We start from the raw sequence: 14,705 nt of genomic DNA, 5'->3' as shown, positions 1-14,705 counted from the left end.
TAAGATCTAATGGCTCAGATTCATTTAAATCAAGGGATGAGAATAAATGTGCATTTAATTCTCACTTTCTATTTTTTAACTCACCCATTAAATAAAGTACTCACATTGTACTTTATGTCTAAAGTCATTTTTCACTTTATAATTTAACATTGACTTTACCACTTATAAAGTCACTTTCACTTTATAAAGTCACACTTAGGAAATGAATTATTTTGGACACTTTTCCCTAGGTAGAGACTAACACATGGGAAACCACTTGTCCAAGGTACATTAAAAATCAACAAGAACATGCTTTTGACTCAAACTTGAGTATGAAACCCATACTCCAAAATAAAATATAATTTCTCTTTCTTTCTTTTTCTTTCTTTCTAAAGAATATATAATGTCATGATTACAATTAAGTCATTATGAAGACCAAACCTAGCTACAATTTTCAACACTCCCTCTTAACTAGGGAGGTATTCATAATCCCATTACATGATAAAAGGAATCTCAATCTTGAAGCATTCTCATAAGAAGAGTTGCATTGATAAGCCATCTTTGTCAAGCATCTTTATCATAACCAACACTGTCCTTGAAGGCCTTAACTAGACAAGCTCATCCTTATTCAAGAGCATTATGTTGGGAGGATTTACGTGAGCTGCCACACTACCTCTAAGGCACATACCCCATTCGAATGTTCACCGAGTATGTCCTTTTAGGAATATTCTTATCTTGGATTTCCAAACCTGAATCCTCAAAGAATATCGGTCCTCTTCGACTACTCTTATCTTGGATTCCCTACCTCATCCTCAAAGAGTATCAGTCAACAACTTCTTTTCCTAGATTCTACAATCCATAAGAAGTCTCAATCTAAGATGCTTATCCAATCCTCCGGACTCCATTCTTTCTTTATGGCCTTCACTAAGACTTACGGTTGTTAGTCTTGGTCTAGTGCATGACCCATAAAGACAAGAACTATCCAACATCACTCCCTCTCAATTAGGGAAGAGATGTCTACCAAACCAGGCTTACCTCTCAGGTGCTCAAACTTCTTGTTTGGTAATGCTTTATTTAGTATGTTTGTTACCTTTTCATTTATAGGTAGATAGTGCAGCTCCACGGCCCCATCTTGTACTAGGCTTCTGATGTAGTGGTACTTATTATTTATACGCTTTGTCTTATCATGAAACACGAGGTCTTTCGTTAATATTATGCAACTTTCATTATCACAATATCTTTGTGAAGGGCTAAGCAGTCCTTCAAACAAGTATGATAATAACTTCCTGAGCCAAACTGCTCCTAAAAGACTTCACTTGCAGCAACATATACAGCTTCAGGTCATCCATATCTTGCTTTCTACTCATCCATGAGACCATAGAAGATCCTAGGCTGAAGAATCCTCCTGTTGTGCTTCTTTCGTCTGTCTCACTTCCACCCCAATCTGAATATGTATATCCCATGAGTTGGACTTCATTACTAGTATAGCGGAGGTAGTGATGTATAGTTCCACGCAGATATCTTAGGATGTGCTTGGCTGCAATTCAATAATCATGCTTTGGCTCCATCTGAAATTCACCGAAGACATTCACTACAAAACAAATGTTCGGTCTCGTACTCACCAGATACATCAAGTACCCAATCAATTGTCTGTAGAAAGTAGGATCCACCTGACTAGACTCTGAACTCCTCAATTTCTTTAGATTGGTAATCATAGGAGTCATCATAGGCTTGCTATCCATCATGCCAAACTTCTGAAGTATCTTGATCACATATTTACCTTGACCAAGATATATCGCACCTGGCCTTTGCCATATTTCCAGTCCCAAGTAACAATGCATGATCCCAGGATCCTTCATATCCAACTTGGCTGCAAACTGCTTCTTGCATTCCTGAATATGATGCTCTACACCTGTGACTAGTAGATCATCCACATACAAGAGTATGATGACTAGTTCATCCTAGACCACCTTGATATATAGGTTAGGATCTGCAATACTCTTGATAAAACCAAGTCTCAATAGGTACGCATCCATTCTTGTATACCAAGCTCTAGGTACTTCCTTAAGCCATATAGAGCTTTCTTCAACCTGCATACATGAGTCTCCCTATGATTTATTTCAAATCCTTGAGGTTGCCCAATGTAAACATCCTCATCAATGGTCCCATTCAAGAAAGTTGTCTTGAATCCATTTGATGGATATTCCATCCCATAGTAGCAGCCAACGAAACAAGTGATCTAATTGTTGCATATCTAGCTCTGGGAGCACAGGTTTCCTCGTAATCAATCCCTTCCTTTTGTGAGAAGCCTCTTGCTACAAACTTTGCTTTGTATTTATCAATGCTCCCATCTGCAGCGTTATTTATATTGTAAATCCATTTTGAAGTGACTTCAGACTTGTCACTTGGCTTAAGAACAATCTCCCAAACATCATTCTTCATTATGGACTGGTATTCTTCCTTCATTGCATTCATCCACTCTTGATGTTGAGTTGCATCTTCATAGGAGGAGGGTTTTGCTTCAATAAGCTTTGTCATCTATGCAGCATACCCAGAATACCTCTCTAGTCTTTTACTTTCCCTGAAGGACCCTAATGTCGTATGTCCTTCTGCTTCTAGAGATTCTCAACCCAGCAGACCTCTTTCGGTTTTCTAGAATAATCACTTGTTGTATAGCCTCACTCACACCTTCAACATCTTCTTTCATAGATGGTTATCTTGACCATCATTGTCCCTTGAGATATCCTCAAAGATAGGTATCTCTTCTTCATCAGAGTTAACAGGAATATCCTTCGATTTCTTCTAAGTTATGCTCTCATCAAAGATGACATCCCTGCTTACTTCAATTCTACGATAATCCTTAACATAGATTCTATACGCCTTTGATGAAGCACTATACCCAACAAAGATTCCCTTTAGAATGGTAGGATCCAACTTCTTTCTCTTGTCCTTAGGTATATGAATATACACAGGACAGCCAAATATTTGAAGGTGATCCACACTTGGCTTCTTTCTCATAAATGCTTCTTCTAGAGTCATGCTGTTGAGGATTCTGTGAGGACTTTGGTTCTGCAAGTAAACAATTGTCACACATGCTTCTCCCCATAGGAATTGAGGGAGATCTTGATCATGAAGCATGGCCCTGACACATTCTTCAATAGTTCTATTCTTCCTTTCAACAACGCCATTATGTTCAGGATTATAGGGAACGATAAGCTCCCTTTTGATCCCAGCTTCCTTGCAAAAAGTTATTAGCTCTTTGGAGGTGTATTCTCCACCATTGTCTAACCTTAGAGTCTTGATCTTTCTCTCGGTTAGATTCTCCACTTCATTCTTGAACTCTTGAAACTTTTCGAATACCCAACTTTGTCAAGAAAGTGGGTAAAATTATTGTATATCTTGTAGTGTCTGTAGAGGATCTGTTGATAACACGGAACAATAGAGCTCTATTGCATCCATAAAAAAATCCTTGAAGAAAGGTCTTGGGATGATTGATTCGGGACACATCTTCACTTCTACTCGAGCAATGAAGTGACTCAAAATCCAAAGTACATATTTGCTTCCCAAAAGAAGTACATAGCAGATTTGTTGAACAAGTTTGGCATGGTTGATTGTATGCCTCTTTATACTCCAATGGAACAAAATTTGGAGCTCACATCAAAAGAAGGGAATCCAGGGTCATGCGAAAAGCCTTGTCAAGGACATTGGTCTATTGCAAAAAGAATTCTAAGTTATTAAAGGGAGCTCGGGACTTTGGACTCAAGTATTCTAAGGTCGATAACTTCACCCTAGTTGGATATTATGGTTCAGAGTTTGATGAGGATAAAGAAAATGGAGTGTCAACTTCAAGTTATCTCATGAATCTTAGATTAGCAGTTGTCTCTTAGAGAGTATGTCATTAGTCAGTTCTAATAGATTCCACAATAGAGGAGATTGTGGTAGTTGTAGAACCAACAAAGGAGACAATGTGACTCGCGAAAATGCTTGAAGTTTTGCATGAGCAATAAACACATTGCACTCCTCTTCTGGGTCACAATACCACTAGAATCAAGTCGGCCAAGAATCCCAAATTCCATGATCAAACCAAACACATCAACACAAATTATCATCTAAACCGATCTAGTGTAGAGTCCAGAACTATTCATTTGAGACATTCTTCCACAAGTGAGCAAGTTGCAGACATCTTTACCGAAGCACATGAAAGAGAAAATTTTGAAAAGTTCAAAATGATGCTTGGAGTCACAAACATGCCTTTGGATTAAGGGAGGAATGTTAGATACCTAATCATTAGCAATTGAGGTAACCGTAAAAATTCTTGTAGAATACAAATGCAAAGAAATATGAAAAGTCGTAGATGAATAGGAAGAGTCTTTAGAAGGTTTTGGAAGTTGAAACCAACAACCACCTCCTCTATGTAGTTAAGAATGGTTATATTAATGGAAATCATCAAGAGCAGAGTTATTCCTCTACCCATCATAATGGGTAGATTACCAAAAGATAACAAAGCAAAAGGCAGAAATAAAAGATAATGAGATGGAGGATGGAATGGTAGCTCTAAAATTCTGTTTTGGAAGTTGAAACCAACAACCCCCTCCTCTATGTAGTTAAGAATGGTTATATTAATGGAAATCATCAAGAGCAGAGTTATTCCTCTAGCCATCATAATGGGTAGATTGCCAAAAGATAACAAAGCAAAAGGCAGAAATAAAAGATAATGAAATGGAGGATGGAATGGTAGCCCTAAATTTCTGTTTTGGAGCATCATTTGCTCTTTAGCTTCATATTCTTCACTGAAAATGACATTTGAACTTAATAGTTGTATTTGCATCTTTATTTGAAATGGCATTTGAACTTAATAGTTGTATTTTCATCTTTATTTGAAATGGCATTGTCCTTGGAATGATTGCATTTCTCCTTGTTGTGGCATCTTGCAGTAGTCATATTCTCATACACCAGACAAATGCGTGTTACTCTTATGATGATTTTCTCCTGTCAACAGCAGCTATGCTTACAGTTCTTTACAGTACCTTTTTTGTCAGAAGTTTCATTATCCCAGTATTTCCTTACAGCACAATAAGCTCCAGTCCATGACACATTATAGCAAGTTTCTTGATGTTTTTGTGTTGCTTGTTGAGATGTCCTAGTCTTGTTTCAAAAAAAATTGGAAAGTTATTACACTGCATGATACCTGGAGACGGAAGGTAAGATGATTTTATTAATGTCCAGCGAATGAAGACAAAGGCAGGTCAAATGGACTGAGGAATACAACCCATATAAATATAATGTGGGAGAGCAAGCACAGCTCCTAGAGTATGCTGAAAATAAGATGGGCAGGAAGCATAAGAACAAGGGAGAAACAGCCAAAGCGAAGCAGGATTCCCGCATGAGTGGATGCCAATGGGATGAAAACTAGGGCAACTAAATGCCAAGAAATTAATTCTCGAATACATAAAGCCAAGAAGGTTGCTCATATACCACTTGTACCAGATCATGCAGGTCACAAAAAAGAACTAATAATCACAACATATATGCGCAAAAGAACAAATAATAGACAATACTGAATGAGTCAAATACAATGGCAATGAGAGCAAAGAGAGGAAAATAAATATCGCAACATAGTGCCTCTACATATCAGTACTGACAATTTACGTGATTTTCGACTTATAATATGAAATACATGTCATGAGTTACATACAAGACTTTCTTTCCCAAGGTGCCAAAATATGTTACATAACATAAAAATATTCTATAGAAGGCATAATCCTTTGGTTCATAGACAATTATTTAATTGCCCTTCCCTTAAGTAAAACCAGTACAAGCTTTCGGCGAGGCTGGAGCAGGAAGGGTTCTCTTTTGCCTCGATGAAGAAAAAGAGTCAATTTGCCTGGGGATTAAGTGTTGCTTCAAATAACCAAGCCGAGTTTTTTGCTCTGTGGCAGGGCCTGGAATTAGCCCTCTCCAGGGGTATTAGACGTCTTCCAGTCTTTGGAGATTCTAAGATCGTCATTCAACAAGTGTCTAAATGCAAAAAGAATGATGAGCAGTTTCTACCTCCTATACTTCATCAAATTAATCTGCTGGTTGGAAATTTTGACTCAATTGATTTTTATCATATAAGAAGAAACATTAATGCAGCTGCAGATTCCTTGGCCAACCAGGGTGCCCAACTATTGCAAGGAGAAATAAAGATTGATAATGGGACCATAGTTTCCAAAGAGATACCATAAAACTGATAAGTTTAATTAATTTGGTTAAGACCTCGAGACCAACTAAGTGGGGTATAGGTATCCTGTTCAGGGCAATAAATTTCGCAGCGCATAGACAAGCAACCATTACCAAGGTTCTGAAACGAAGGCTCTGGAAGGATATGGAGACTTGAGCCAAACTCGACAGGTGGGAACAAACCGTTCCTTTGAAAAGGACACGTGACAGTTGGATTAATGCGGGCAAGGTAGATAGTGCAGGAGGTATGTGTGAACTTTCATTTTGTGATATCATCCCTCAAGGTGACTGAGCCATCATCATCGATTTCCAGAGGATCCTCTTGATTTTCATAATGGGCTCTGCAAGTGCTGCTCTGGCACTGCATGTTGCCATTAATGAAGAATGGAATGAGAGCGATGCGCATTTGGAGAGTGGGATGGTATTTATAGGAAGTCCTGGGTTTCCAGAAATTGGTGAACGTGATTTTCGTAGCTGCATTAGTCAAACCCACCTTCGTTTATGGAGTTTTCTTAGCGTGATGGAGAATTCTCTGAGAAGCAGTGAGGAGGATTCTGGTCCAGTCCTGGCAAGAATGGCAGAATTGTTTGAGTTTATCATATCCTTAATCTTGCGACACATAGAATTGTTTTCGGCAGGAGCGAGCGCTCAAAATAATTTGACGACTCGTCAGATGGGGTTAATTGAACTTAAGCTTGACAGGCTCCAGTTGGCAATGGAGATGTTGGAATTTCGTCTGGCTAATCCTCGGAGCGAAGAAGAGCATGATGCAGAAGCAGAGATTCTCCCAGCTAACAGTGACACTGAGCAGATGGAAATTGGATCACTCAATGGAGACTCCATTAGAGGACGAAGTGGGAAGAGCAGTGTCCAAGTAGCTGTAGAGGAAGTCAACACTGCAGAAGGTGCTGAGGCAGCAGCTGAAGCTGAGGGAAATCAGGTTCTGGGGGATATGTAGTTTTTCTTTCTTTAGATTTAGACTATGTTTTGTAGATTTTCAGTTTTTGGAGGGGTCTTTTGGAGGATCTATGGAATAAGTTCAGTATAGTCAATGACAGAACAGAGGGCAGCAATGATAGACTTGTTTTGAATTTTTTGAATAGATGGCCTGAAATACGTGCATTTTCTGAGAAAACTTGTAAAAGGACCTGACCTTCAAACCAGTTTTCTTAATAGAATGAATACCCATTCCTTTCAAAAAAAACAGTACTAGCTTTTCCTATAATGGATTGCTAAAATCTACAAAAATCAACTTCACTTGCACCAAAATATATCAAAGCAGTCCTAGAAAAATAAGGACTATTCCACAAATCATTCAGCTTGATGGATCCCTGTCAAACATTTTGTTCATTCACATCAAACCTATCCTAGAGCTACATTCTCGTTCGCAAAATCTACATAAAGCAACTTCATTTGCATTATTATTAATTAGAATGGAATATATATACAAAATATATCAAAGCAGTCATAGAAAAACAAGGACTATTCCACAAAACATTCAACGTGATGGAGCCTTGTGTTATGAACAAAGTTCATATACACAGCAGAATATTCACAAGATCTGAAATATATAGATATCCATGATAGGACATATATATTTATATAGGAAATGTACAGAAGGTATGAGATGATGATAAGAATGTCACAAATGAGAGCGCGCTTATATACCTAAGCAGGTGCCCTTTCATGAATGGTCATGTCCTTAGGGACATGCCTCTTCATTAACAATTATTATCATTTATGATTATTATTTATTTATTTATATTATTTTTATATAAATTATATTTATAACACCTTGTCAAGCATTTTGTTCATTCACATCAACCAATATCCTAGAGCTAAATTCTCGTTAGCAGTTCAATACTGTTTAGTATGGTGACTAGCCTGTAAATGCCACCTATTTTAATACAGAATTAAAAATGAGGATGGAAAACCTTTACATAATCTAAGCATAAGCAGTAGCACAAAATTACAAAATAAGAAATTGAACTTAAATGCAAGTACCTGAAGCTTTTTAAGAACTTAAACATGCCTTCAAACAATTCAAAATAAAAAAAATACTAAATCACCTCACGATATGTCAAATTTGTAGATACTAGATACTAATATTTAAGATCCAAATATGCAAATAATATAATGCATACAAACCTCAGTATTGCTGCCAGGGCCTGATGGAATTCCATCTTTAGGAACAATAGTAAACACTCTACTCACAATAAACGGAAATACTTCTTCCAGAATATGAGTCATTGCAGCCTTAAACTTGCAAATAAGTTGATTGACCAAGACAAGAAAATCCGTCATTTCCTTTGCCTGTGTTTGACCAATGTCAAAAAAATGTAAAATAATCAAAGAAAACATATTGCTTTTGAATTTGTTACAATAACTCATTTAATCTATGCAGAGATTCTAAAAAAACAACTAAAATGCATCCAAAAGACAGATTTTTCCAAACATAATCTTCATCAGCACCGCAATGCTCAGAAGGGGAAACGAATGTGCATTAGGAAATCTCAGTAGCTAAACAGGAACTTACACCATATGCTCAGAAGAGATATATGACTAGAAATCATTCTTTGCAAAAAAACATTAGTCTGTATTAGAAATAAAAACAAACACAATTCATAGGACAAACTGAAAAAGCATATAGTTTGAATTTTACAGATAAATTTTAGCCCATCACAATTGTTTAAACTTTAAGATGTAAAAATTGCATATTCATATTCATATTACTAATTCTGAAATACTCAATTCTTCTGATCCTATCAAAAGCGTAATAAGATTAGAAAATATGTATTGGTCATGTTCACATTCTAAAGGTTTAAAATGTGATCTTATCACTACTGATTTATGCATATATAAACAAATAATAAACTTGAAAAAAAAGGCAGTCTTCACTTCCACTAACAATTAGTTGTTTCTTTACCTTTTTCCTGTAGTTCCTCTATTAGTATCTTACTAAAAAGGATTTTAACCTATCTTTGTGCAGTGTGGTGAAATCTAAGAGAGCCTTATTACCAGATGGGTAAATAGGCTGATAATCATCTTGAAAGTTGAGATACACCAGGCTACAAAGACCAGATATCACTCGCATTGTTGCTTTCACCAGCTCTAGAGCCCAGATTGAAAGTTGTTGCACATGATTCCTTTGTTGATAACTTACCAATATTTTAGGAAACATTAAGTGGAGTGAAAAACTCCTTGATACACAGAAAGTATATATATATATAAAAATTTATTAAAAATGAATTGACAGATAATGATTGTTTACATTGGGGTTCCTGGCTTATATATCGCCATGGGCACCCTTTGGGGAAAGGGCATGATCTTATGATCGTGCCCTTTCGTCTAATTAACCTAAAATTAAATAATAAACCTAAAATTAAATACTAACTAATTTTTTACATAACATTGCCTTCCTCTCGAAAGAATGCTTTGTCCTCAAAGCATACGTAACGACGGATGTTGTTGACAAAATGCTTCATTCTCCCAAGAAGCGTCTTCTTCGGGTAAGTCCTTCCACTTGATCAGATATTCCAAGATGATCAAGGTCCCACACTTTAAAAGGTCTTGGATTAATCTCTCAATTTCCGTTTTTTGGTGATGTGGATATCGGTATGGCTTGATGTTGACGGGGTCTGACCCTGCCTTGACTTCTATTGTATGCTCAATTTCCCTATTAGGCAGCATCTTCATAGGTAGGTCTTGAAATACTTTTTCATGCTTCCGAATTAGATCTTGTATCTCTAGTGACTCTTCTCTGGTCATATTTGCAGATAACATTTCTAATTGGTGACATTGTACAACATAAGTGGGTGCTCCTTTTCGACTTAGCTTCATCATCTGAGATGATGATACAACTTGATTTTCTGGTACTTGGAATCCGTGTAGTTTGGACTTTTGAGCTCCCCATTTGAATTTTATAGATTATACTTGATGGTTCATAGCCATTGGATACCTAAGACTACATCTACTCCTCCTAATGGTACCATGAAGAACGGAGACTCTAAATTAAAGTCTTGAATCTGCAATTTGACCTTATGGCATTTCCCCACCTTTTCAATCTTCTTACCATTAGCTACCATCACTTTCATGTTTGGTAAGGGAAATGAAAAAATATTGAGTCTCTTTGCCACGGTTGCATCTAAAAAATTGTGTGTGCTACCCGAGTCGATGAGAACCACTACGTTGTTCTCCTTTATGTGTCCTTTTAACTTTAAAGTCTGAGGTTGCGATATACTTCCGGAATACTTCCGTCATCTAATTCTGGTGAGATTTCTGGGGCATCTTCTGTTTCTTCTATGTCATAATCTTCACTATTTGAATCATTGGTTGCTTCACAATTATATAGGTTTTTTGGTTCTTTTCCTTTAGCACATCTATGTTTGGGGTCCCACTTCTCACCACAGCGTTTACATTTACCCTCTTTTATCCTTTGCATTTCCAAATTAGATTTTTCATCTTCACGACGATGTGGTGGAACATATTTATTTGAGTCCTCATACAGGGGTATTCTTCGTCTTGAATATGTTTTTTCCGCTTTTGACCAAAAGATTGGTTCGAATTTCTTTTCAGTTGTTTTTGCTTTTCGTCTTGCTACTTTTATTGATGTAATGTCATGCATCTCAAGTTCTACTTGTAAATGGGTTTTGAGTCCCGAGACGTATGACTGAATTAAACAAGATTCTGATAACCTAGGTACTTGTGTTACTAAGGTCTCCCATTCTTGAGTGTATTCGTCCACACTTCCTTTTTGTCGTAATTTGATGAGTTTTGAAAATAACTCTTCTTCCTTTACACCTTGGAATCTTTTAAAGAATGCATCCTTAAATTTTCTCCAGCTAATGACGTGTGTTGTCTTTTTCCACCACATATACCAATTATATGCTTCCCCTTCCATTTTCATGGATGCGTGCCTAAGCTTTTCGTCATCATCATTGATGTCATATATCTCGAAGTATTCTTCTGCTTTATTTATCCATGCAACATTGTTTTTTTCGTTTCCGTCGAATTTAGGCATCTCGACTTTTGCCCTTCGCTGGTATGTCGCTAATGGTTGAGCGAAAAAGGGATGTTGAATGGTAAAGGTATCTCAAAGTTGCTTATTTGTAAGAGTCGCATTACTCACTTCTTGGTGGGGTGTCGCTGATTTTTTTGGGGATTCAGCTTTTTCATGAGTCTGTTGACTTTGTTGAATCTGATGAGTTGTGCTCTTGATTCTCTTCATTTTCTCATAGTAGTTGTGCAGGTGTACAATCGATCTTTTTACACAGAAGTTTCAACAATGTTAAGGACTCTCTGAGATCTACTTCTGTTTGGGCATGTTGATTTTCCATCTTTATTTCTATTCGATTTGTCGTATCCTGAAGATTTTTTATATTGTCAGCCTGATTTTTGATATTGTCAGCCTGCCTCTCAAGCTTGATCTGGAATTCATCTAATCTTTTACTGACCTCATCGTGGTTGCTATTTACCTTATGCTCTGTGTCAATCAATTTTTTCTGAAAATCAGCCATTGTCATTGACATTGAGCGAGTATGTGGAGGCGTGTATTTATATGCCAGCTTAATTTTTTTTTAATTAATTAATTAATTAAATTAATGTTATATATAATTTATGATTAAATTAAAGTTATGGTTACATATAATTATATATATATATATATATATATATATATCATATATATATATATATATATATTATATTATATATATTTATGTATATATATATGATATATGAATAGTCACGTCCCGTTGAAAAGTCACGTTCGACTTTTGACCAAGCGAATATTACCGCAGACGTGGGTGGCCAAAGACGAAGGTTTGGACTGAACCAGTCGCGGATGGGAACAGCACAGAGGGATGCAGACGCAGCGTGGTCGTGTGCAGAGACGTGACTACAGCGGACGGCGCGTGCACAAAGAGATAGCAGATAGAACAGCGGAAGCGGTGCGGAGGAAGTCGGCGGGGACAGGGATAACGGTGTGGATCAGCGGAATATGATTCTTTGTAGTGGTTGTCGACGGGGTTGCAGCGGACGAGAGGGACCTAGAGTGGAGGTGGTAGCAGCCGTGACAGAGTGTGGCCAGCGGGAGTCACGCAAGGAATGGACACAGCCAACAAGACAACAGAAGGAAGATGACGGCGGTGTCGGGGGACGCAAGCAACAGGCAAGAGCAGTGAAGGGCACGGGGTCAGCAGAAGCAGTAGAACGGCACAGTCGCCAACAGAGCAGGGGACAACTTCAGGGTTTTTAATGCAGAGCGGGACGGGATGTGAAGAAATATGTAAGGCCAGCAAGGCCACCAGCCCGCAGGGTAACGCAGTGTCTGGCAGGTAAAGATCGCTGCTCTGATACCAGATGCAGTGAAAAACTCCTTGATACACTGAAAGTATATATATATATAAATATTTATTAAAAATGAATTGACAGATGATGATTACTTACATTGGGGTTCCTGGCTTATATATCGCCATGGGCACCCTTTGGGGAAAGGGCATGAACTTATGATTGTGCCATTTCGTCTAATTAAGCTAAGATTAAATAATAAACTTAAATTTAAATACTAACTAATTTTTTACATAACATTAAGACCCACCAGGAAACCACTTAGAGAGAACAAAGAGAGCATTTTTCAAGAAACTTATATATTTTTCTAGAAGAAGAATGGCTTGCACCAAGATAACCCAAAAGTCAGATATCGCATAGATTAAAACTTATATCACAATGCAAAAGGATCAACTCTAAATCACTAACCATCTCAGTGAGGAACCCTTCATCTCTTTTATAGAATAGAAACAAGGGAAGATACAAAATATCTGGCCACATGCAAGAACCTTTGGGTTTTACTGTGTCAAATCTCACCCTGATTTGAACACCTGATATACCCTAGCTGTATGGATAAGAGTGCCCAGAAAAGTGCACCTCCTTCTAGAGATACTACCTCAAGCAAATAGCTGGTGCGTCCAAGAGATCTGCACCCTCATCCTGAAATAGAAAACCATGGAAAATTTTGGAATTTGGAAATTCAGAAATTTCACTTCTTTCCTACAGGCTTCCTGGATCTTAACCCTGTGAATTTTCAACCTTAGGGCTGTTATAAAATATGATGAAACAGCAGCAACTGCGGACATATTTCACCTCTTAACAATCCCAATAAACAAGGCAAACCAACATAAAAGATACCAAACACGTGCCAACAAGTTTCAGCCCTCTAGGGCAATCTTCTTATGCATGAACCAGATCTGAAATTCACTTTCTAACAGCTGTTAGTGTCCTTGAACAATTTCAAGGTTAACTTATGTCAAATCAGGAAGATATGGTATTGCTGGAAATTATCAAACCATGAAGATAAAGCTAGCTGAAACTAAAATCTGTAATAAGACATCTTTGGACAGTTGAAAACTCCATATATTCAAGGGATGAAATTTATCCATAGTATTCAAGAGGATCCAAGAAACCCAAGTGCCTCCCAGACAAGAGAGAAAAGTACACACAGAGAGAGAGAAGTGCACTCTTCTCCACAAATCTCTAACACAAGAGGTCATTCTCTCTTTCCTCTATATCAATGTTATCAGAACCAAACCAGTGATCGACCTGGAAAACACTCTAAACTAAAAACCAGTCGGAACTGTTATCACTCCAAGAAACTCTCCTAGGTTGTAGATGCCTGGTAACATATAATCTTCAATATTGTTCTCTGAACTATTGGAATAAATGATGATTTGGATCAAATTAGATAACCATTTCAGCTCTGTTTTCACTCAAGGCATGCATGAACGCTCTCACCAATACACGGCTTTAGACCACTAATGCTCAATAATTTATAAATTCAATGGATAGATGGAGAATACTGACTATACCAGCAGATTGCATACATAAATATAAATTAATGGCTAGCTACAGGCAGCAAAAGAGAATACTAACTGTACTGGCAGATGCATATATGACCACATATAGATGGCTAGCTACAGGCAGCAAAGAAGCTTGCAAATCTAATTTATCAAAGCAGAGATAAGATGACAGTTATCTGGCCTTAGACACAAAGAAAACATGAACAAACTGTTCAAGTACATGCATAGAACAGCAAAGAGAATGGACATTGAACATATAATGGCAAAAGAAGCTTATATTGCTAGAATGAAGATGAGAAGCTTGAAGGAACAGAGGAGGAATAATCTCCAGAAGTTGAACCTCTATTACATCTTACTCTCAGCTATTTATAGCCTGTTTACAATTCTCCTGAGCTCTAAGAGGCTCGGAGTCTTAATCTATCTGATCTGCATTGTTAACTAATTTGATGCCCTCTAGGCAAGCATGGGATCAGATTTTTCTGCTTCTGACAGCAGAGTAACCGCTTTCAGATATTTTTGGTAGCTTGTTGCGATGTCTGGGAGTTCTCCTGTGCCAGAGATGCTCCATGATGATTTTGTTGTTATGGATGAGCTGCGTTGTCTATTGATGCTCCATGACTGCTTTGTTGGTTTGGGGGGGGAGCTGCGCAT

At 37.5% G+C, this 14,705-nt stretch overlaps 1 protein-coding gene across 3 annotated transcripts in view; it reads right to left on the bottom strand.

Annotated features, from left to right (window-relative positions):
• The window catches only part of PSD (ARM repeat superfamily protein), an 83,006-nt gene that overhangs the window by 21,996 nt on the left and 46,305 nt on the right, over positions 1 to 14,705 (bottom strand). For all 3 annotated transcript variants that reach the window (XM_089460078.1, XM_089460076.1, XM_089460077.1), the window contains exon 9: positions 8,350 to 8,514. In XM_089460078.1, the coding sequence (XP_089316204.1) occupies positions 8,350 to 8,514 (165 nt within the window). The remainder of the gene's footprint in view (positions 1 to 8,349; positions 8,515 to 14,705) is intronic.

Source organism: Pinus tabuliformis, chromosome 7 (assembly GCF_031772625.1).
Source record: "Pinus tabuliformis cultivar Carrire ecotype Pingquan chromosome 7, CPIR1, whole genome shotgun sequence".
Classification (NCBI taxonomy): domain Eukaryota; kingdom Viridiplantae; phylum Streptophyta; class Pinopsida; order Pinales; family Pinaceae; genus Pinus; species Pinus tabuliformis.
Note: the sequence above shows the minus strand (reverse complement) of the source record. Positions and strands in the feature narration are given on the sequence as shown.